General features: G+C 34.0%; 1 protein-coding gene across 1 annotated transcript; it reads right to left on the reverse strand.

Moving 5' to 3' along the window:
* Positions 1 to 255: 255 nt before the first annotated feature.
* On the reverse strand, positions 256 to 16,403 carry lqfR (clathrin interactor lqfR). The gene is made up of 11 exons (XM_090115330.1): positions 16,212 to 16,403; positions 11,484 to 11,685; positions 10,576 to 10,704; positions 10,059 to 10,167; positions 9,201 to 9,320; positions 8,619 to 8,700; positions 8,160 to 8,353; positions 7,467 to 7,626; positions 6,693 to 6,829; positions 6,166 to 6,306; positions 256 to 4,159 (listed from the first exon to the last, which is right to left on the reverse strand). Exons 1-11 carry the CDS (start codon positions 16,259 to 16,261, stop codon positions 1,446 to 1,448), a joined length of 4,038 nt encoding a protein of 1,345 aa, XP_089971456.1. The 5' UTR covers positions 16,262 to 16,403; the 3' UTR covers positions 256 to 1,445.
* Between the last annotated feature and the right edge of the window lie 762 nt (positions 16,404 to 17,165).

Below are 17,165 nucleotides of genomic sequence, written 5' to 3' on the forward strand. Positions count from 1 at the left end.
TAAATTAAGGAGTATGATTTTATTATAATTATTTATGGGAGTTCACTGCACCAGCGCTCCTTAGGGCGAGCCGCCTCTGCTTGAAAGTCAAGAACCGAAGTTCAGCGTAACTTTTAATACCACCTGTATTCAAAGTGGCATTGGTATACCCACTATAGTTTCCCCATGTTACAATCCCATCCTTTTTCTAATCCCACACATCACTCTATTCCATCTCAAACTCACAAGTTATTTGCAAACCCTACGCTCCACTCTATTCAATGCATTTTCAAATTTCTAATTAAATTTTCATGTTACGAAATGGTACCTTCTTAAAAAAATACCTGTCTAAAGGTTAGACTTCATTTAATAATTCTTAATCTTTTGTGCATCCAGTTACTTATACTATAACAATTAATATTATAGTATAGAATACAGAGTATACTCGCGTATCTTACAAGGATAGTTCTAAATTGTCTGTTTTATAAAAGCATTTTATACAATACAGTCAGTCAGAGCAAATACATATTATATCATGATACACATTCGAGAAACATCTTAAAATAGCGAAGATAACTTTTAAATTGCTATCCCTTTCTTTCCTATGTGAATTTTTTTAAGAGTAAAGGAGACAGACATAGCTTATGATTATTGACGCATATTTCATATAGCTTAAGGTGTTAATTCAATTTTTAAATGTATTTTAACTTTACGTATTCTTTACTTTTAGTTTATATGATTGATATTATTTACGGTCAATTACTTTAGGACTATTAAATCGAACCCTGGTGCTTTTAGTCGTTTTAACATTAACCACTGTACCATAGAAACTTATACTGTTGTAGCCTCCTTACTTGAGATATAATCTATACATTACGAAATAGATTAGCCGGTATATCTCGGAATATAATATATATTATGTCGTCTTAAATTACTAGACAGCCAATACAGAAATTAACTTTAAAGTTCCAAATAATCTTGGATTACGCATTACAAATATAATTATACATTTAAAATTTTTAAATTTAATAGCAGTTACATCAATTAATAATCAAAAATTTTACAACATCAAGCAGTTTATATTTTAATTTTAAAGTATTCGTACCATATTATTTTTGATATACGCAAACTATTAAGATGGTCAACCTTTTCTGACTAGATGATCCCCAAACAAGTTAAAAAAAATTTTACAAATTGCTTAATTCGAGACCTTTTCCAAATCGAGATCTAGCCTCGATATTAAGACATTCTAAATAATAACGTAGCAATAGTAAATTAACCTTCATAAAATTCCTTTTAATAGGAAAAAACAATACCAAGTATAAATATTGGTATATGATTTTACCCTTTCAACTACAATCCGGGCCATACACTTATATTAAATGTACTTCTGTTATAGCCTCCGAGTTCTTAGTTATCTTAATGATCTCGCAACTAGCACGGCTCATTTAGGCCAAAGTTTGGTATTAATCAGTGAGGCTTCTCTCAATTAAATGCAACACTTGTCCCGCAAAAATTCCCGCATCAGTTCTCCCACCACTCATTTTAGTGGCCAAGTCCATATTATTCAAATAGTCCATAAGCCAAGCGCACATCTCCGACATCATAGTCGAAAATTCGTCCCTTACAATGCTTCCGGGCAAAACCATCACTATGGAAGCTATTAGTGAGATCACACACTTTTGAATCTCGGGTTCTGGCGAGAAACGCATGTATAAAACCATAGGGATGACTTCTTTGCAATACATCGCGGATTTTGGACAATTCTTAGAGGCCAGAATGATATTTCCAATCACGGTTAGATATTTTAAGAGTAGAAGGTTATCAACGTCTTGTTTTGTATTGTTATGGCTGAGCGTCAGCTGCCGATGGCCAAATCCGCCTATTAGCGGATAGAAGAAATAATCTGCAACCGCCGCGAATTGATTTTTCTTCGCTTTTGCGAACGGGTGTTGCCGTTTAGAATGAAAGTATCTAGTTTTATTGATAAGACGGAGTCTAATAACCTCTTCAGCGACTGATTCCTCTGGTTTAATATTCGTTTCAGTCTTATGTTTCAGTTCCATCGTAGGTATGACGCCGGCGATTCGATTGGCCGATTCGGAAAGCACATCTAACATGAATATCTTAGTGGCTATGGAGTATCTGCCTATATCCGTGTGTATTTCTTTGCACAAATGTTCCGCGCAATCTTTAGGCTGTGCACAGACAATGGCCACAGCCGTGTTAAACCTAATGTGCTCAAAGTTTTCAACGTGGAATTTCTCTTCTAAATGCACAAACAGATCTAACAGCTCTATGGCAAGTACTCTGTGTTCGCTCTTCATCTGTTCTTGGACTAATTCTTCTGAACTCAGCAATGCTATCTCAAAGTATTCCACGTCCTTTGCGTCTCTTAGCATGTCGAGGAGATCTCTCAAATAGTGCGGTTTCTTTTTTTCCGATTCAGACACATCGTTGCTCATATCGTAAGGTTGGAGATCATCGTCTGAATCTAAGTCATCGTCTTTGCCATTTTTCTTCAATTCATCCAGTTTGACCGATATTATTGTCTTTACTATAGTTTTTGTTTGTTCTGGACTTTTCACAGCGCAGGTTAGTATCGTATTGTGTATTGGCCTTTCGACATCATCTACTTTAAACGCGATAAGATCGAGCGTTTTATTTAAATTAGCCGGTTTCAATTCGTTAGCGGGCTTCACGTGATCCTTATCGAATAAACATTTAGTAGTGACATTTTTGAGAATATTGTATATATCGAGACACGCGTTGCCCATGTCGCTGTAGTCGAATTTCAACTTTTTAACTGCCTTTCTGTCTGTTTCGTCGACTTCTATGAGCATTTTCAATGTTAATTCCACCGTAGCCATTCCTATACAGCGAAACTCTTGCGCTATGACGTCTAAGTGTTTTGTCATGCCTCTAAAGAGTATTTTCTTTAACTGCATGACATCCCACGCGCCCTTGCTCTGTTTTCCCAACATTACTTTGTATTTAACTGCTAATAGCAACAGAATTGACGTATACATGTGTTGGTTTACATCTGCAATGTTCTTGGAACGAACATCTGCCCAAACCTTGCTCAGGCTATAGATTAGATCATTCAAAACGCTGCTCGCATTTTTACTCGACGCAATATAATATATCAAGTTCTCTTGCAGCGTTGTATCTTTGAAATTTTCCGGGTGGATGTTGAACGGTATCTTATATGTTAGAATTTCGTGCCAATCCTTGTTAGTATCAATATTATCGCCTAGCAACGTTTTGATCGGTTGGTCTTTATTTTTATAATAGATTGGACACTTTTTGCAAACATACACTGAGAATTTGTCAATCGCTTGTCTATTGAAATGGTATGAGAGCGTTTGAATCAATTTTCTAATGACGAATTTATTCGGGTTATTATTTTCATCTGTCCACGCGATAAAAACGTCAATAAAGTGTTGGAACGCCTGTGTATTATTGTAGTAATTAATATATTTGGATACTAGATGCGAGAGGCAGGTTAGGTCATATTTGATGCCTTGTTTGAAGCTACTTTCCGCCATGAAATCTATACAGCGAACGATTTGAAACACGACTATAAAAGAGAAGCTTTCATGGGAGAATTCTTTAGGCGTTCTAATCTCTAATCTATTCGCGATTCTTTCCGGTAAAGTTATATAATATTGAACAAATGTTTCCCAATCTGTTTGCACTTTATATCTCTCCCTGCCATCCCCGATCGACAGACAGCAGTCTACTATAGCGGCAAAAATCGCATCGCTTTTTGCAAACTTCTGCATAATGAAGGCTAGTGCTTCTAACACTGTATTATTCCGTTCCTCCTTTATAAACCCGCACATGATGGTCAAAGTTTCTTGGCTCAGGAGAAAGCTTTCTTCTAAAGTAAATAACGCAACTAATTCTTGTTTGAACACCGGCCAATGGGGAAATAGTTGAGTCACACAGCTGGACAAAACTTGGGTATACACATCTATATTGTTGGAATTAATGACTTTTTCATCGTTCCCAAACAATTTTTGCGGGGTAATTGGTCCGGGGAGGAGATTTAGCACTTTGTGGATGTATATTTTTATTTTAATGGCTTCATCTTGGCTTCGTATATCGGTTAATATCTTGTGTGTGAGTCCCCGCAGCTCTGGAACGAGTGTGTCGGTGCGGAGAGCTCTCGTGTCGCCTGGAAATAAAAAATTCCTGACTGTGCCCAAAAGTAAATGGATCAAACATCGAACGCTTATCTCTATAGGTACATGCTTTATCTATACAAGAAATTTAATAGACTTATTTGTAACATATTTGTATAATATACTTTATTCCTTAACTTGCTTTATTTTAATTGATTTCGTAGTAATCAAAACGATAACTTAGTTACTTATAATAATATAAACACAACACTTAATAATATAATAATATGTATATATCAATATGGCAACATAAACAAAATCAAACAGTCAGAGTGTAAGCCAACAAAGTAAAAAAACAGTAAAATCATAGATAAAATTTCTCTCTGTATAAGAGAATATTTAGTTCCTCATATATTTCTAAACCTATAATAATGAACGTATCCAAGGTACAGTGGTTATCGCATCACAAATAATCCGAGGTTCGAACTTGCGTGATCAATAATGTCAGAATTAATCGAAATAACGTTAGATAAAATCAAAATATAAAATCTACATAATATAATCCATTTATTATTATATATTTAAAAAAAACTACCGTATTTTTAATTTTCGGGCGTATTCGTTAAAAGGGGTAACTGGATGCAAAAACGAATTCGACGTGATATTATATACGCAAAAAATACATTTAGAATAATAAACAATAAAATAATTTAATGAGTACTACTTCTACTTAGCAACCGAAAAGTGCACGTAATATGGATAATGTTATAATAAATGCAAGTATTTCGGCTAAGATGCGCAAACGTCAGATAAAAAAAAATTTGTATGTTTTTCCCCATTTTCCCAAAAGTAATCTTGATTCTATATACTTAACCTGGCCTTAGTTAACTCAAGATAATTTAACCTACTAATTTAAACTTTTGAAATAAGTGAACTAAAATATAGTAAAGTGTTTATAGAATCAACAAAAAAGCCAACACTGATACATAAATAATAAAAAGGAAAACGAAAAAAATCTGCGTCATTCGAAACGCTACTTTAATTTTAATGAATATCATAAAATATATAAACTTATACATAATAACAGTCCTTTTAATAGAACATATAATTAAGTATCATTTCAGAACACAAATAATATAATAAAACATGTATAGCAGCAAAAAAACTAAAATCAAGATAAATAAAGGATATTCGTATTATTAATACTTTTTGCATTGTTGTATTTTTAGGAATAATTTTGTAATTTTTTAAATTTATAATTTCGCAAGCCAAATATATTTAAAACCGATTAATTTAAATATATTTTAAGTTACATGAAAATCAAAGTTTGATTGTCTTGCTAAAACTCCAAAATGGACCAATTTGGCAAATCTTGCTTTTGTAAAATTTGTGCTGGATTAGGGTTATAAAAGTAACTTTATCTGTCTGTCTTTTTTTCACGCCTAAAACACTGAATCAGTTTGTATGAAATTTGGTACAATTATAGTTTGGGACACGTGAGTAAGGGCATAGGATAGTTTTAATCCCGGAAATACCACGGGAACGGGAACTATGCATAAAGCATTAACAGGTAATATGTATGTTGGTCTAAAGAGCCGGTGAGAGATCGACCTTCATCAATCTGATATCCAGATAGATATAATTTTTTTTTATATCTATGAGCACTTTTTGATAGGCAAGTCATAAAATCTTTATATATGAGAAGTATGTGTCACTTTGTTTAGTCCGCGATGGACTCCAAAACTACTGAACCGATTTTAAATTTGATTTGCACCCCGTGTACTGTTTAATCTAACTTGAAAGTTAGGATAGGTTATTCTCATCTGGTCATAAAATGCAGTTCTATCATCCACCGTCTCCTCTACTATCTTAATATATATAAATCTCGTGTCACAATGTTTGTCCTCAATGGACTCCTAAACCACTTAACCGATTATAATAAAATTCGCACACCATGTGCAGTTCGATCCAACTTGAGAGATAGGATAGTTTAAACATGTAGGTACCACGGGCGAAGCCGGGGCGGACCACTAGTATTATATTTAAAAATGTCAATTACCTTGTAAACTAGATATGCTCGTGTCCGCAAAGGATCCAGTGAGCGCGTCGATATCGAACCCACTACCCCCGGTGGAGATATTACCCCCACCACTGGTTGGTGTGAGCTCGCTGAGCAGGTCCAGGTTTGATGCTGCTGACACTGAAAAATGTAATACGTTATAATGATATGAATAGTTAATAGAATATATTACTATATTTATTATAAACAAAACATAAATCCAAAAAATTCATTTTTATTGATGTTACAAGAGTTTGTGATGGAAATAATATTTTTTACCTGAAAATTTAAATATTTTCACAAAAATAGTAAAACGATTTAATTTCATGTAGTTTATAACGAAATTCTATATATTTACGCTTATTATAATAAATAGTTGCTTCTTTTTACCGGTTTGATATTGTTTTGTTAGCTACAGTTTAATTAAAAACTACTAAAACTATTAAATTGCATCTCTTTTTTTTGTTTATATTTTCTAATATTTTATTATACTATATAAATATAAATACTATATACAAAAATCTCACCGTCCGTCTGTACAGATGGTCCACTGAAAGCGCTTGCAAAGTCCGCAAATCCATCACCACTTTCTTTCGGCGGACTTGAAAACGCATTCGTGAAATCACCGAATTCTTCTTTGGTTGCATTTTTTATTTCTTCCGCCCTGAAATATTGTCAGCGGACATGTTAATTTTTTGTGGATAAAATTATATAACAAAAACTAGGGAAATATTCGTTTCTCATGGTTTTATATTAACATACACACACGCAACCCGTACACATAAAACAATCTTTAAATTCGTTCTAACTTTTACAAGTGTTTGCGTACAGTATTTTTTTTAAACTACCTCCTTATAGTAAATATCCATACAGAAGTTAATGCGAATACAACATGCTATATTTTTTTTTCTTGTATAGATGTAATTAAAATAAATGTTATGTTCACAAACACATGAACATACACACCTTTACATAACTATTTAAATAAGGGCTGATTTTTCAATGCTTGGATAAAACTTATCCGGCCAATAAAGTATTACACGATAATGTTAAAATGTCACATAAACTGTCAAATACGGGCAATTAGAATACGTTTTTAAAATGGTAGTTTTATACATTATTCGACGAATAAGTTTGAAAAATCGGCCCGAAATAAAATGCTATTTTTTGCAACTGTAGCAATGTTAGCAATACATTGAACTATAATTTCTTAAACATACATTACAAGCTTACCTACTAAAATTTCAAAAAAATAAAATAAATATATTATATAGGAACGTAGCTAGTGTAAAAAAACTTACCTAGGATCGAAATCATCACCACCGATACTAGTGACTTCATTCGGCGCGCACGTTTTGAACAAATCGTCTAGTAATTCTTGCGAGTTGTTGTTTGTTGCTTTTGTTGTTGTTTTTGTTGCTTGTTGGTTTTGTTGCGACTTGCCGTATGTCGCTGCGGCGCCTGAAAGTTTTGTTAAGATTCACTTTAAATATAATACTACATTATTAATGTTTTATGGGGAAATAGTAAAAATATATGACTATGACTATTTTAAAAGTAATTTTAAAAGCGCAGAGCACAGTTAAATCAAGGAATAAGGTAGGTATAAAGTGCGTATAGCACTTTATATTCGCGAATTTTAAAAGTAAATAGCTGTATACAGCCATGCATGTTCACTGTAGCACAATTCGGTTATATAGAAGAAAATTGATAAAACAAAAAATGTTGTGTGGTTTTATGAAACCACGGTAAAAGTGAAACTTAGGCACAAAATTATCGTATTTGTACGATAATTATCGTACGGTCCGACCGTCACGCGACATGCGCTACACAGACCAAAAAGTTTGAGACGATGTAATAAAAGTTTCACTTTAATAATCATTGCAGCTTGTTGTACAATATCATGTCAGCTCAATTTAGATACACAATATTATTCTATTTTGCGGTGTATACAACAATTTTTTTTATATACTGAACATTTGAATCAAACTAACCAAGATCAATAGTCTTGCTCGGAGTCGCCGGTTTGTTCCTGGCTGGGCTGCGCAGGTTGATGTTGAGCGGCTTCCTCCCCCCACCCCCAGCACCCCCAACACCTCCAACACCCCCAGAACGGTCTTCATCACGCACACGGGTGAGGGAAGGACTCTCTGTGACGACGGCTTCAGCGTCGCTGTATACGTTCTCTCTAAAAGGTAACATTTGATTAAATTAATATTAATTATAATTAAAGTTGCGTTTAATTTGTTATAATATCACGCGTAAATAATCACACAAACAAACAAAAATATCTCTTCTCTTTAAAGTTTAGGGTAGATAAAATATCGCCTACTATCTTATTTTATAAGATAGTAGACTAATATCTTATTTTATATTACATAAAATACATTTTTGCAATGTAGGAATCACAGCATTATTATGAATTATGGTAATTATAAATAAATATTCATTACTTATTAGGTTTCCTGTGTCCATATTCACCGTCCGAATCCTCACGATCATATTCTTCCTCTTCAGTTCGTTCTTTGCCCTCGTCTGAAATAAATATAATATAATTATAATATAACTAGCTGTGCCCCGCGGTTTTACCCGCAATACTCCGCTCCTGTTGGTCTTAGCGTGATGATATATATAAATGGGCTATCTAACTCAGAAATAATTTTTCAAATCGGACCAGTAGTTCCTGAGATTAGCGCGTTCAAACAAACTCTTCAGCTTTATAATAGTAGTATAGATAAAAACCGAATCATTTTAATTCGGTTTTTATTTAGTTGCGTAGTTTAAAAGATTTGAGATTACGTAGGGACAAAGAATGCTACTAAATATAGTACTAGAGGTCCACCCCGGCTTCGCCCGTGGTACATATTTCGCAATAAAAGGTAGCCTATGTCCTTTCTCGGGTATCAAAATATCTCCATGCCAAATTTCATGCAAATTGGTCCAGTAGTTTAGGCGTGATTGAGTAACAGACAGACAGACAGAGCCACTTTCGCATTTATAATATTAGTATGGATAAAACAAAGTGATATACATACCCCAAGTGGTATTCCTATCGCTATACTCCCCCCACCCCCCGGGCCCACCACTCGACCGACTCCCGACCGCCATCCCCATCCCCATTCCCATCCCCATCCCCATCGCTTCTGAGGACATCCCTGGAAGATACAAGTTAAAATTTATAGAATTTGATAGTTTTGTTTTAATGGCATTCAAATGCTTTAAATATATATAAATTTAGATAAATAATAAATAGAATAGAATAAAGTCGATCGCTCTGGCGGGTCACGGGTGGCCGAGTTGGTCAGGCATCCGCCCTGGATTGGCTCGAAAGGATGCGGGTTCGAGTCCCGCCTCGTGATCGAATTTTTTCAATTCGATAAATTTATAGTGAAATTATTTGTGCTGAGCTAAATATACAGATTGGTTTTGGTTCAAATTATACAACATAAATGGAAATTGATTGCAATGCAAATATTACGTCAATTCAATTTTATCCTGTTGCGTTATAGGCTATTTATATTTAGAGAATCACTCATTTGCATGGAATGAGTATCACCAAATTATATAGAAGATTTTAATTTCTCATATTTTAAAGGTAATGTGTAGAAGATTATGATAATGAAAATTTTTATTTTTAAAACATGATAGACAATATATCAAACAGATATTTTTATATATATATAGACTAGCTGTGCCGCGCGGTTTCACCCGCATTACTCCGCTCCTGTTGGTTTTAGCATGATGATATATAGCCTATATTACTCGTGGATAATGTAGCTTTCGAATGGTGAAAGAATTTTTAAAATCGGTCCAGTAGTTTATGAGCCTATTCATTACAATCAAACAAACAAAGTTTTCCTCTTTATAATATTAGTGTAGACAAATAAACTCACCAATATATTTGTCCTTGTTCTTCTTGGCCTTTTTCCTTTCCTCTCTGAGTTTCTCATCATCTTGGATGAAGTCGATCAGTTCACGCACTTTGTGTCGCACGTTAATACCCTGAAAATTTATTTTAATATTAAATATTAATCTAATAATTTAATATTTAATTTTATACATAAACAAAATTATTCTAGTGACATTTTGTTTACTATTTTACGACTTTGAACAAATGAGAGCGACGTACACGGACTGCTCGAGCAGTCGGTCGTTGACTGCTCGAGCTGTCGCTACAAACCGTGCAGTTTACTGCTTGAAGCGGTCGCGACTGCTCGAGCAGTCCGTGCACAGCAGTGAATGAATGTCTATAGGTCACCGCGCAGTCGCTGCTTTAAGCTGTCGGTTTCAACTGCTTGAAGCGGTCCGTGTACGGCCGCTCTTATACTTACACTTTAATATTGTTAACTGTTACGATACAAAAAATAAGGAATTAACCTTATTAATTATAATATAATTTAGCATAATTACCTGATCCTTCCCCAAATCGTCGACATACGTGTAATTCTCAAGCGATCTCAAATCGTAAATGTGTTCGCGCGCTGACGTCACCACGCGCTCCGATCCGTTGCGCACCAAGTAGCTTAGCAGGAGGAGGCACTGCAAATAAAATACATAAATATAGAGGAATTTATTTATTTAAGAATACATTTTTATACTTGATATTTAGTTTCAAAGCATTCAAATCCGATGAGGCGGTATTCAAACCCGCGTCTTTCGCCTTGATGCTTTTTAATTAATTAGGTATTTATTTACTAATCAATTGATGTATATTTGTTTATCGTTTGCGGAGGGCACTAGTACTGTAAAGTGTAAAGGATTTTATAATCGATTTTGTAATTCGTGATACTAGCAAACATTTAATTAATTTTTAAATAACTATTCAAGCAGATCTGTTATTTGTTATACTAATAAATAATATTTATATGTTCTAAAAATTTTATAATTATGATTAATTACCATTATCACACACTGTTAATCAATTAAGGATGCGTAATTTTAAAATTCAAATATTGCATTTAAGTTTATTATGTACAAAGTAATCTGTGCTACAATACTTTTGGATCTATTACACAATAAATTGGAAAACAACACCAAAAAAATAAATTAATTGCTTCTCAATAGCAATACTACATTGTGACGAGGAAAATGACTTATACTAAAGCCGCTCAATTTCATTGCGTATAGATAGAGAACTCGTTTATTCGTATTTATTTCGAAGTCAGATAAGCCACCATAAATACCACGAAGAATAAAAAGATGTCTCGGTCTAGTAGGACACAGAAGGCTGATCCCTAAAGAAAATCGATCAATGACACAGATGTAAAATGCATCTGCCCCTTAGGGGACATGGGACTTCACTTTTTTCAGCCACCAACCTTATAAGTCCGTCTCCAATGCGATCTATTATCATGCAGCATCCGCCTCCACAGCATGCTCATGACCTCCGGAAAGTGCTCATATGTGAAGGTAGCCAACGCTAGCTCTTGCATCTGCTGCCCCGTTGGACCCCACGCCTCATCGGACGTGGCTTCTCGGACTTTACCCTCCACCTCTGTGTAGTTCATCACTACGTTTGTGCTGAAAATTAATGTGGACCAATGTAATTGTATGTTTGAAATAAATTTTGTTTGTATCAAGTAACAATTTCATTATAGAACTTTGATATAATTGTGGCATTGTAGGAGTGTCAAAATATTGAATTGAATTGGACTACTAGGATTGGACACACAAATTCTTGCAACATGCTTTCTGAAATATGTAAAGATACTTAGAAAATTCATTTGTAGAAGCCGTAACCAGAAAAGAGATAAGCAGTGTATTCTAGCTTATCCATGACAAAAACATAAATGGGAAACAAGAAAAGTTAGATTCTAGAATCCTGTATCCTATACCATCCATCTATCCATCATCCATTCAAAATCAATATTATTTGCAATTGATTCCATCATAAAATACAATACTACCAAGTTTTATTCTAAGCTATGTGTGTGTGTGTGTGTAAATGTATTTATTTTTTATATTATTACTTTTATTATTAAACATCAAATAAAACCAGTATATTTTTGATAAAGTCCAGTTACAAAACAAACATTTAAACACATCAGTTCATATAAAAGTGATATGACATTGACCATTCAAGTGAGAGGTTCCAAGGCTGTTTGAATCACTTTCATTAGTGCCAAAAATTCACTCTTAACAACTGTGTAAATAATAAATATCCACTATTATGTATCATTTAATACTGAATCATTGCATCTGTACAGTCACGTGGTCTCCTCTGAAAATCAGTGCAGCAATACATTTTAAGTAATGGTTGCTGCTTTGCTGACGGGGAGTCCTTTTTGCCTCCATTACTATCTTTTTTTTTTTCTGTTTTGTGTATTAATTACTAAGAGTTACATGGTGGCAAATAAAACGCTTTCTATTTCTATTTCTATTTCTATTGCATGTGTGTAAATAAAAAGAGCGTGTGTGCCGAGCACACGTGCTAGAAGTGAATTTTCTATGGCAAGATTCAAAGACTAGCCTTACTCAATGACGTGACCGTATTGCCATGACGCCACCTTGAAAATTTACTCTCGTCGCGTCTAAAGAACTCTGATATCAAATATACTTTAAAATAACAGGACCATTTTTTTTACCAGCAGAGGAAAGCTATATTTTTCGAATCTTGAGTGTTAATAAACTATGTTGATATGTTTTTGGGTCAACCGAGAGTGCATATTTTAAAAACAACAGTTTCATATATGTATTGCCAAGTTTTTTGAAAACAGATTTGTACCAAAATAAAATGTGCAAATTCATACTGGTATTCTGATTCTGAATTTCACAGAAATCTTTCTCATATTATGGAAATAATTGCTGTATATTATGATTTATTAAACACTTCAAAATTTATGCATAATGGGTAAGACAATCTATGAGAAACATATTATTATAATTAATGAATAATTTTCTAGCAAATTGATAAAAACATGAACTCACATAAATATTAATCTTATTTGTTGTGAACAAAAATGAAAAAATGCAAGTCAATTTATAAAATATCTTGCTATCTCATGATAAGTGGAAATACAATATTTTCATCTGTTGTCCCGCTGATAAGAACATTTCAACATTCATTTGTTAATCTCTTCAAGGCAAACCACTTTCTTAGCCAGCTTATTACTTAATCCTTTATTTATGAATGAAGGAATTATGTCACTAATGCAATTTTCAAAATTAACCCTTAATTTGGCAAAGAATAAAATGTAATAAAATCAATTTTATTTTTATAAAAATTTATTGTAGACATTTATAGGTGTTCCAAAAAAATGGTAAAAAAAATATAGGAACTTCAGATTTCCTGAAAAACAGTGTATGTCACAGCATACATTGCCAAGTGCCGATATTCATTGTTGATACCGTTTTAGAGACATCAAATCGGCTATGGGATCGTATCTGTACCGCAAACTCCAGTAATCGGTGTACGATGGCATACTAACAACACCCATTATAATATGAATTGCTAAAAAATCTCGCAATTCATCTTCGGTCAAGCCAAGAGAGCGCCCAGTTTTGAATACTGCGTATGAGTTTGTTTGCTCTACGATGTCTACTAAAACGTCAGGGGAAAAGAATTTATAGAAATAACTGAGTGAAGTTTCGTTTAATATGTCGGTAAGATCTGAGTCTTCTTCTACAGTTGCCTTGTGTCGAAAAACCGTTTTTTTCCACTGATAGTTCAGAGTGAACTTGGTGATTCGTCTAGGTCGTCTAACAGCAGAAACAGTGGGCCGTTGCGATCTGGTATTTCTGGGACGCGACTTGGAAGAAGCCCTTATGCGAGCTGCAACTAAGCCAGTTATGGAGCCACTTGCTGTTGGTTCAGGCGGTGCGGGGATTCAGGAAGTGCAGGGGTTGCTGGGAGTGACGGAATGTCACTCAGGATTGGAATTTTTTTACAATTTGGTTCTAGGGACGGGCTTGAAATACACGCTTCGAAAAATTGGTGTGAGTCGAACATTCTGGTCGGGGGGGTCTTCATCATCATATAAAAAAATTGGGCCTTTCCATTGAGCTTATCTATAGAAGGTGCAGAAGAAGATGTCGCGGAAAGCGGGGTGCGCACACGTAATTCATCGCTACCGTCAGAGGGTGCATGCTCAGCAGGCACAAGCGCTAAAATTCTACCACCACGAGTTAGAAATTTTTGCTGCCGACAAAGAAAATAAAGCGTGCTATAAAACCAAGTATATAAAAAAAAGCATCCTCAAATTGGCAATGTATGGCCCTGACATACAAACAAAATGGCGGGTGTTTCGTTACAAACTTGGCAGTGTATGTCACGTCATACATCATGTTAGTGATCAAAATAGAACCATTCAATGTAATAGAAACATCACAATTATTATCACACTTATTCCATTACACAATAAAGCATACATTTTAGTCATTACACCTGTCCTAAACTAAGTAATATTCATAATAATAGAATAAATACCTTGGACAACGCAGTTGACGTCCGCCGGGTAGCCATTTTTTTCAATTTATGTCAAAATAAATGTTGCTACATGTGTGTTTATTTTTTCCACCCAATAACAGATAGTGTTGCAACATAAGAATGTTAATTTTCCACACGGAAGATGTAATTATTTTAACAATTTTTTTTTTCAAGTTCATGTATGACGGTACATACAGTGCCAAATTAAGGGTTAACAAATGCTAAGTCCGCCCCAGATTCGCCCGTGGTACATGTTTACGTTTTCTCTCCAAAAGAACCATCCTCATACTTCAAGGTTCAAAATTTAATCCCCTTGGTGGTAGAATTTATCAAAATTCTTTCATAGCAGATGCTTGCATAATAATAGTAACTAGTACTCTATTCATCTCATTATATATCAATGCAATCATAAGCTGGCTAACATACCTGCTGCAAGGACAATCTTGGTTGCACAGCGGTTGGAGCAATTTTAGCTGTTCCCTAAATTGCTCCTGTTTGCCTATACACATCACAATTAAGGTGGCAATTAAGGGTGAATTCCCAATATCGCCCCTGCAGCAGGTAGGTAAGTAGCCCACTTTACTATAATATCATCTCCATGTTGGAAAAATGATTCATAATGAATTTCACCTTCAAAGCAAATATAAATTTGCCATCAACAAGGTAGTAAAAACAACCTTCATCACTTATACCTAACCAACTAATGCAATAATTATTATATTAGATTAAATTAATCACATATTTAATTTAATATAAATTGTGTTTTTTGGTTAAACAAATAATGCTAAGAAGTGAAATAATATCATAAGGAAAACAATCAGATTTTCAGTTATTATACACACTGTCCTACAGAAGGTAATATGTGACTTAATTTTTAGAATTTACTATTACTTTGTATAAATAAATAATTATTTGTACTATTATAAAGTTCCTAAATCTAATTTACATTATAGTTATAAACAATTATAATTGCACATAGATTTTTTTAAAGCGGTTTGAATACAAATTACGCTCTCCTGTAAACCTCGATTTTTGAAATGTGTGTTTCTATCTACATTTATATTAGATCTTGTTTTGTGATAAATTTCAATACAAATTATAGAAACCTGCACATTTGTAAAGATAATTTCATGGTTGGTTTCATACGATAGTTCACATAAATATACCTAAACTATAATTTAGTAAGGTACTTACCAACTTATACCTGTTTAAATACTATCACTTATAGCATTGATTAGGTGTAATGATATATAGGTATATTTGCGAATTATAAATCGGGCGCACTCTTAAAATCGTTAGATATATTTAATAATTACTGACATGGGCTGGGGCGCATGATATTTTGAATAAATGTGTAAAAATTGTTGCATGTGTATGTAAAATCTTCATAATAAAACATAGTTAATGCTCGAATAATCTGTAAAATTCCCGTCCGCCTTGAGATATTGACAACAATCATTTTAGGCTGCCATCGCCTCTTTGAAAACATTATTTTATTATATGAAAGGCCTAATATTGCACATACGGCCCACATTAAGCTACGGCATCGACATTAAGGTACAATTACTATGATAATAGGACGAATTAACATAAAATTAGCTTAAATATTGGTGGCTCTTACACTTTGTCCGCCAACTCCCGAACCTTCCACATGCTGATAAAACGATCCATTTCACTGCACACTAAAAGTTTACCACTTGTAGAAGCAAAAAACTACAATAATTTTACTGTAATAACAAAAAAAATGTTAACTATAAACGCGAGCTGATGATTTGGCTGACATTCTTGCAAAATGGCGTTGAGAATGATAATGTTGCCAAGTGCCAACATTAAAAATGTTAGCCATTGCATGTCAATCAAAAATATTTAATTAATAATGTGTTATAATAATAATTAATAATAATTAGATAATCGATAATAATTGCTATTTACTTTGAATCTATTTCATGTATGTAGAAAATTTTAGCATGCTTGGTTACAGGCACGTAATTTTAGTATCTAAATTATGTAGTTATTGGATTCTTATTTTTATGACAACCGTTTACTTAATTACTGTTTAAATTTGGAAAAATAACTTTTGCATCTACCCAAGAAGCATCACGGCTATTTTTTATTTTTCGTGATGCTACATTAGCATGCGAATATTTGTGTCGAGTTGGTGCGCTCTTGGTGCGCTAAATCACGCTAAACATCACCTAAACATCGTCTCTGCAAACCGTAGAGGGAGAATGAATTCATTCTCCCTCTACGCTGCAAACCTAGGTACCCAGAGCCACCTATATAAAAGCAAATATTGTCGTGGCAAAGCCCCTCGGGAGCCAGTTTTCCAAAAGTACCCCGATAACACGTTGCACATGTACAATAAAATGTGCAATAATCTTCCAGTTGTTAATATGATATGAACATTCGCCACAACCCGCTAATGTGAGCGCACGACAAGAGTAAAAAAACATCAATTCATGATTCTTCCACCCTTGAAGTGTGTTTCACATACGTAGTATATTATTATTAGTCTGTGGTTTCACACATATAACCACAGTATTACAATATCTATACAGTACGGAATCGAATGTAC

Source organism: Colias eurytheme, chromosome 23 (assembly GCF_061535395.1).
Source record: "Colias eurytheme isolate Ceu_HAF_F1 chromosome 23, ilColEury1 Martin Lab GWU primary, whole genome shotgun sequence".
Taxonomy (NCBI): Eukaryota; Metazoa; Arthropoda; class Insecta; order Lepidoptera; family Pieridae; genus Colias; species Colias eurytheme.

What these genes read in the sequence shown, in the direction of transcription:
- lqfR (XM_090115330.1), bottom strand. Translation starts at nt 16,261, where the DNA reads ATGGATCGTTTTATCAGCATGTGGAAGGTTCGGGAGTTGGCGGACAAA. An exon ending in CGGGAGTTGGCGGACAAAGT is followed by an intron (nt 11,686 to 16,211) that starts GTAAGAGCCACC and finishes ATTAATTTTCAG; the next exon opens with CACAAACGTAGTGATGAACT. An exon ending in GAACAAGGACAAATATATTG is followed by an intron (nt 9,321 to 10,058) that starts GTGAGTTTATTT and finishes TGTATCTTCCAG; the next exon opens with GGATGTCCTCAGAAGCGATG.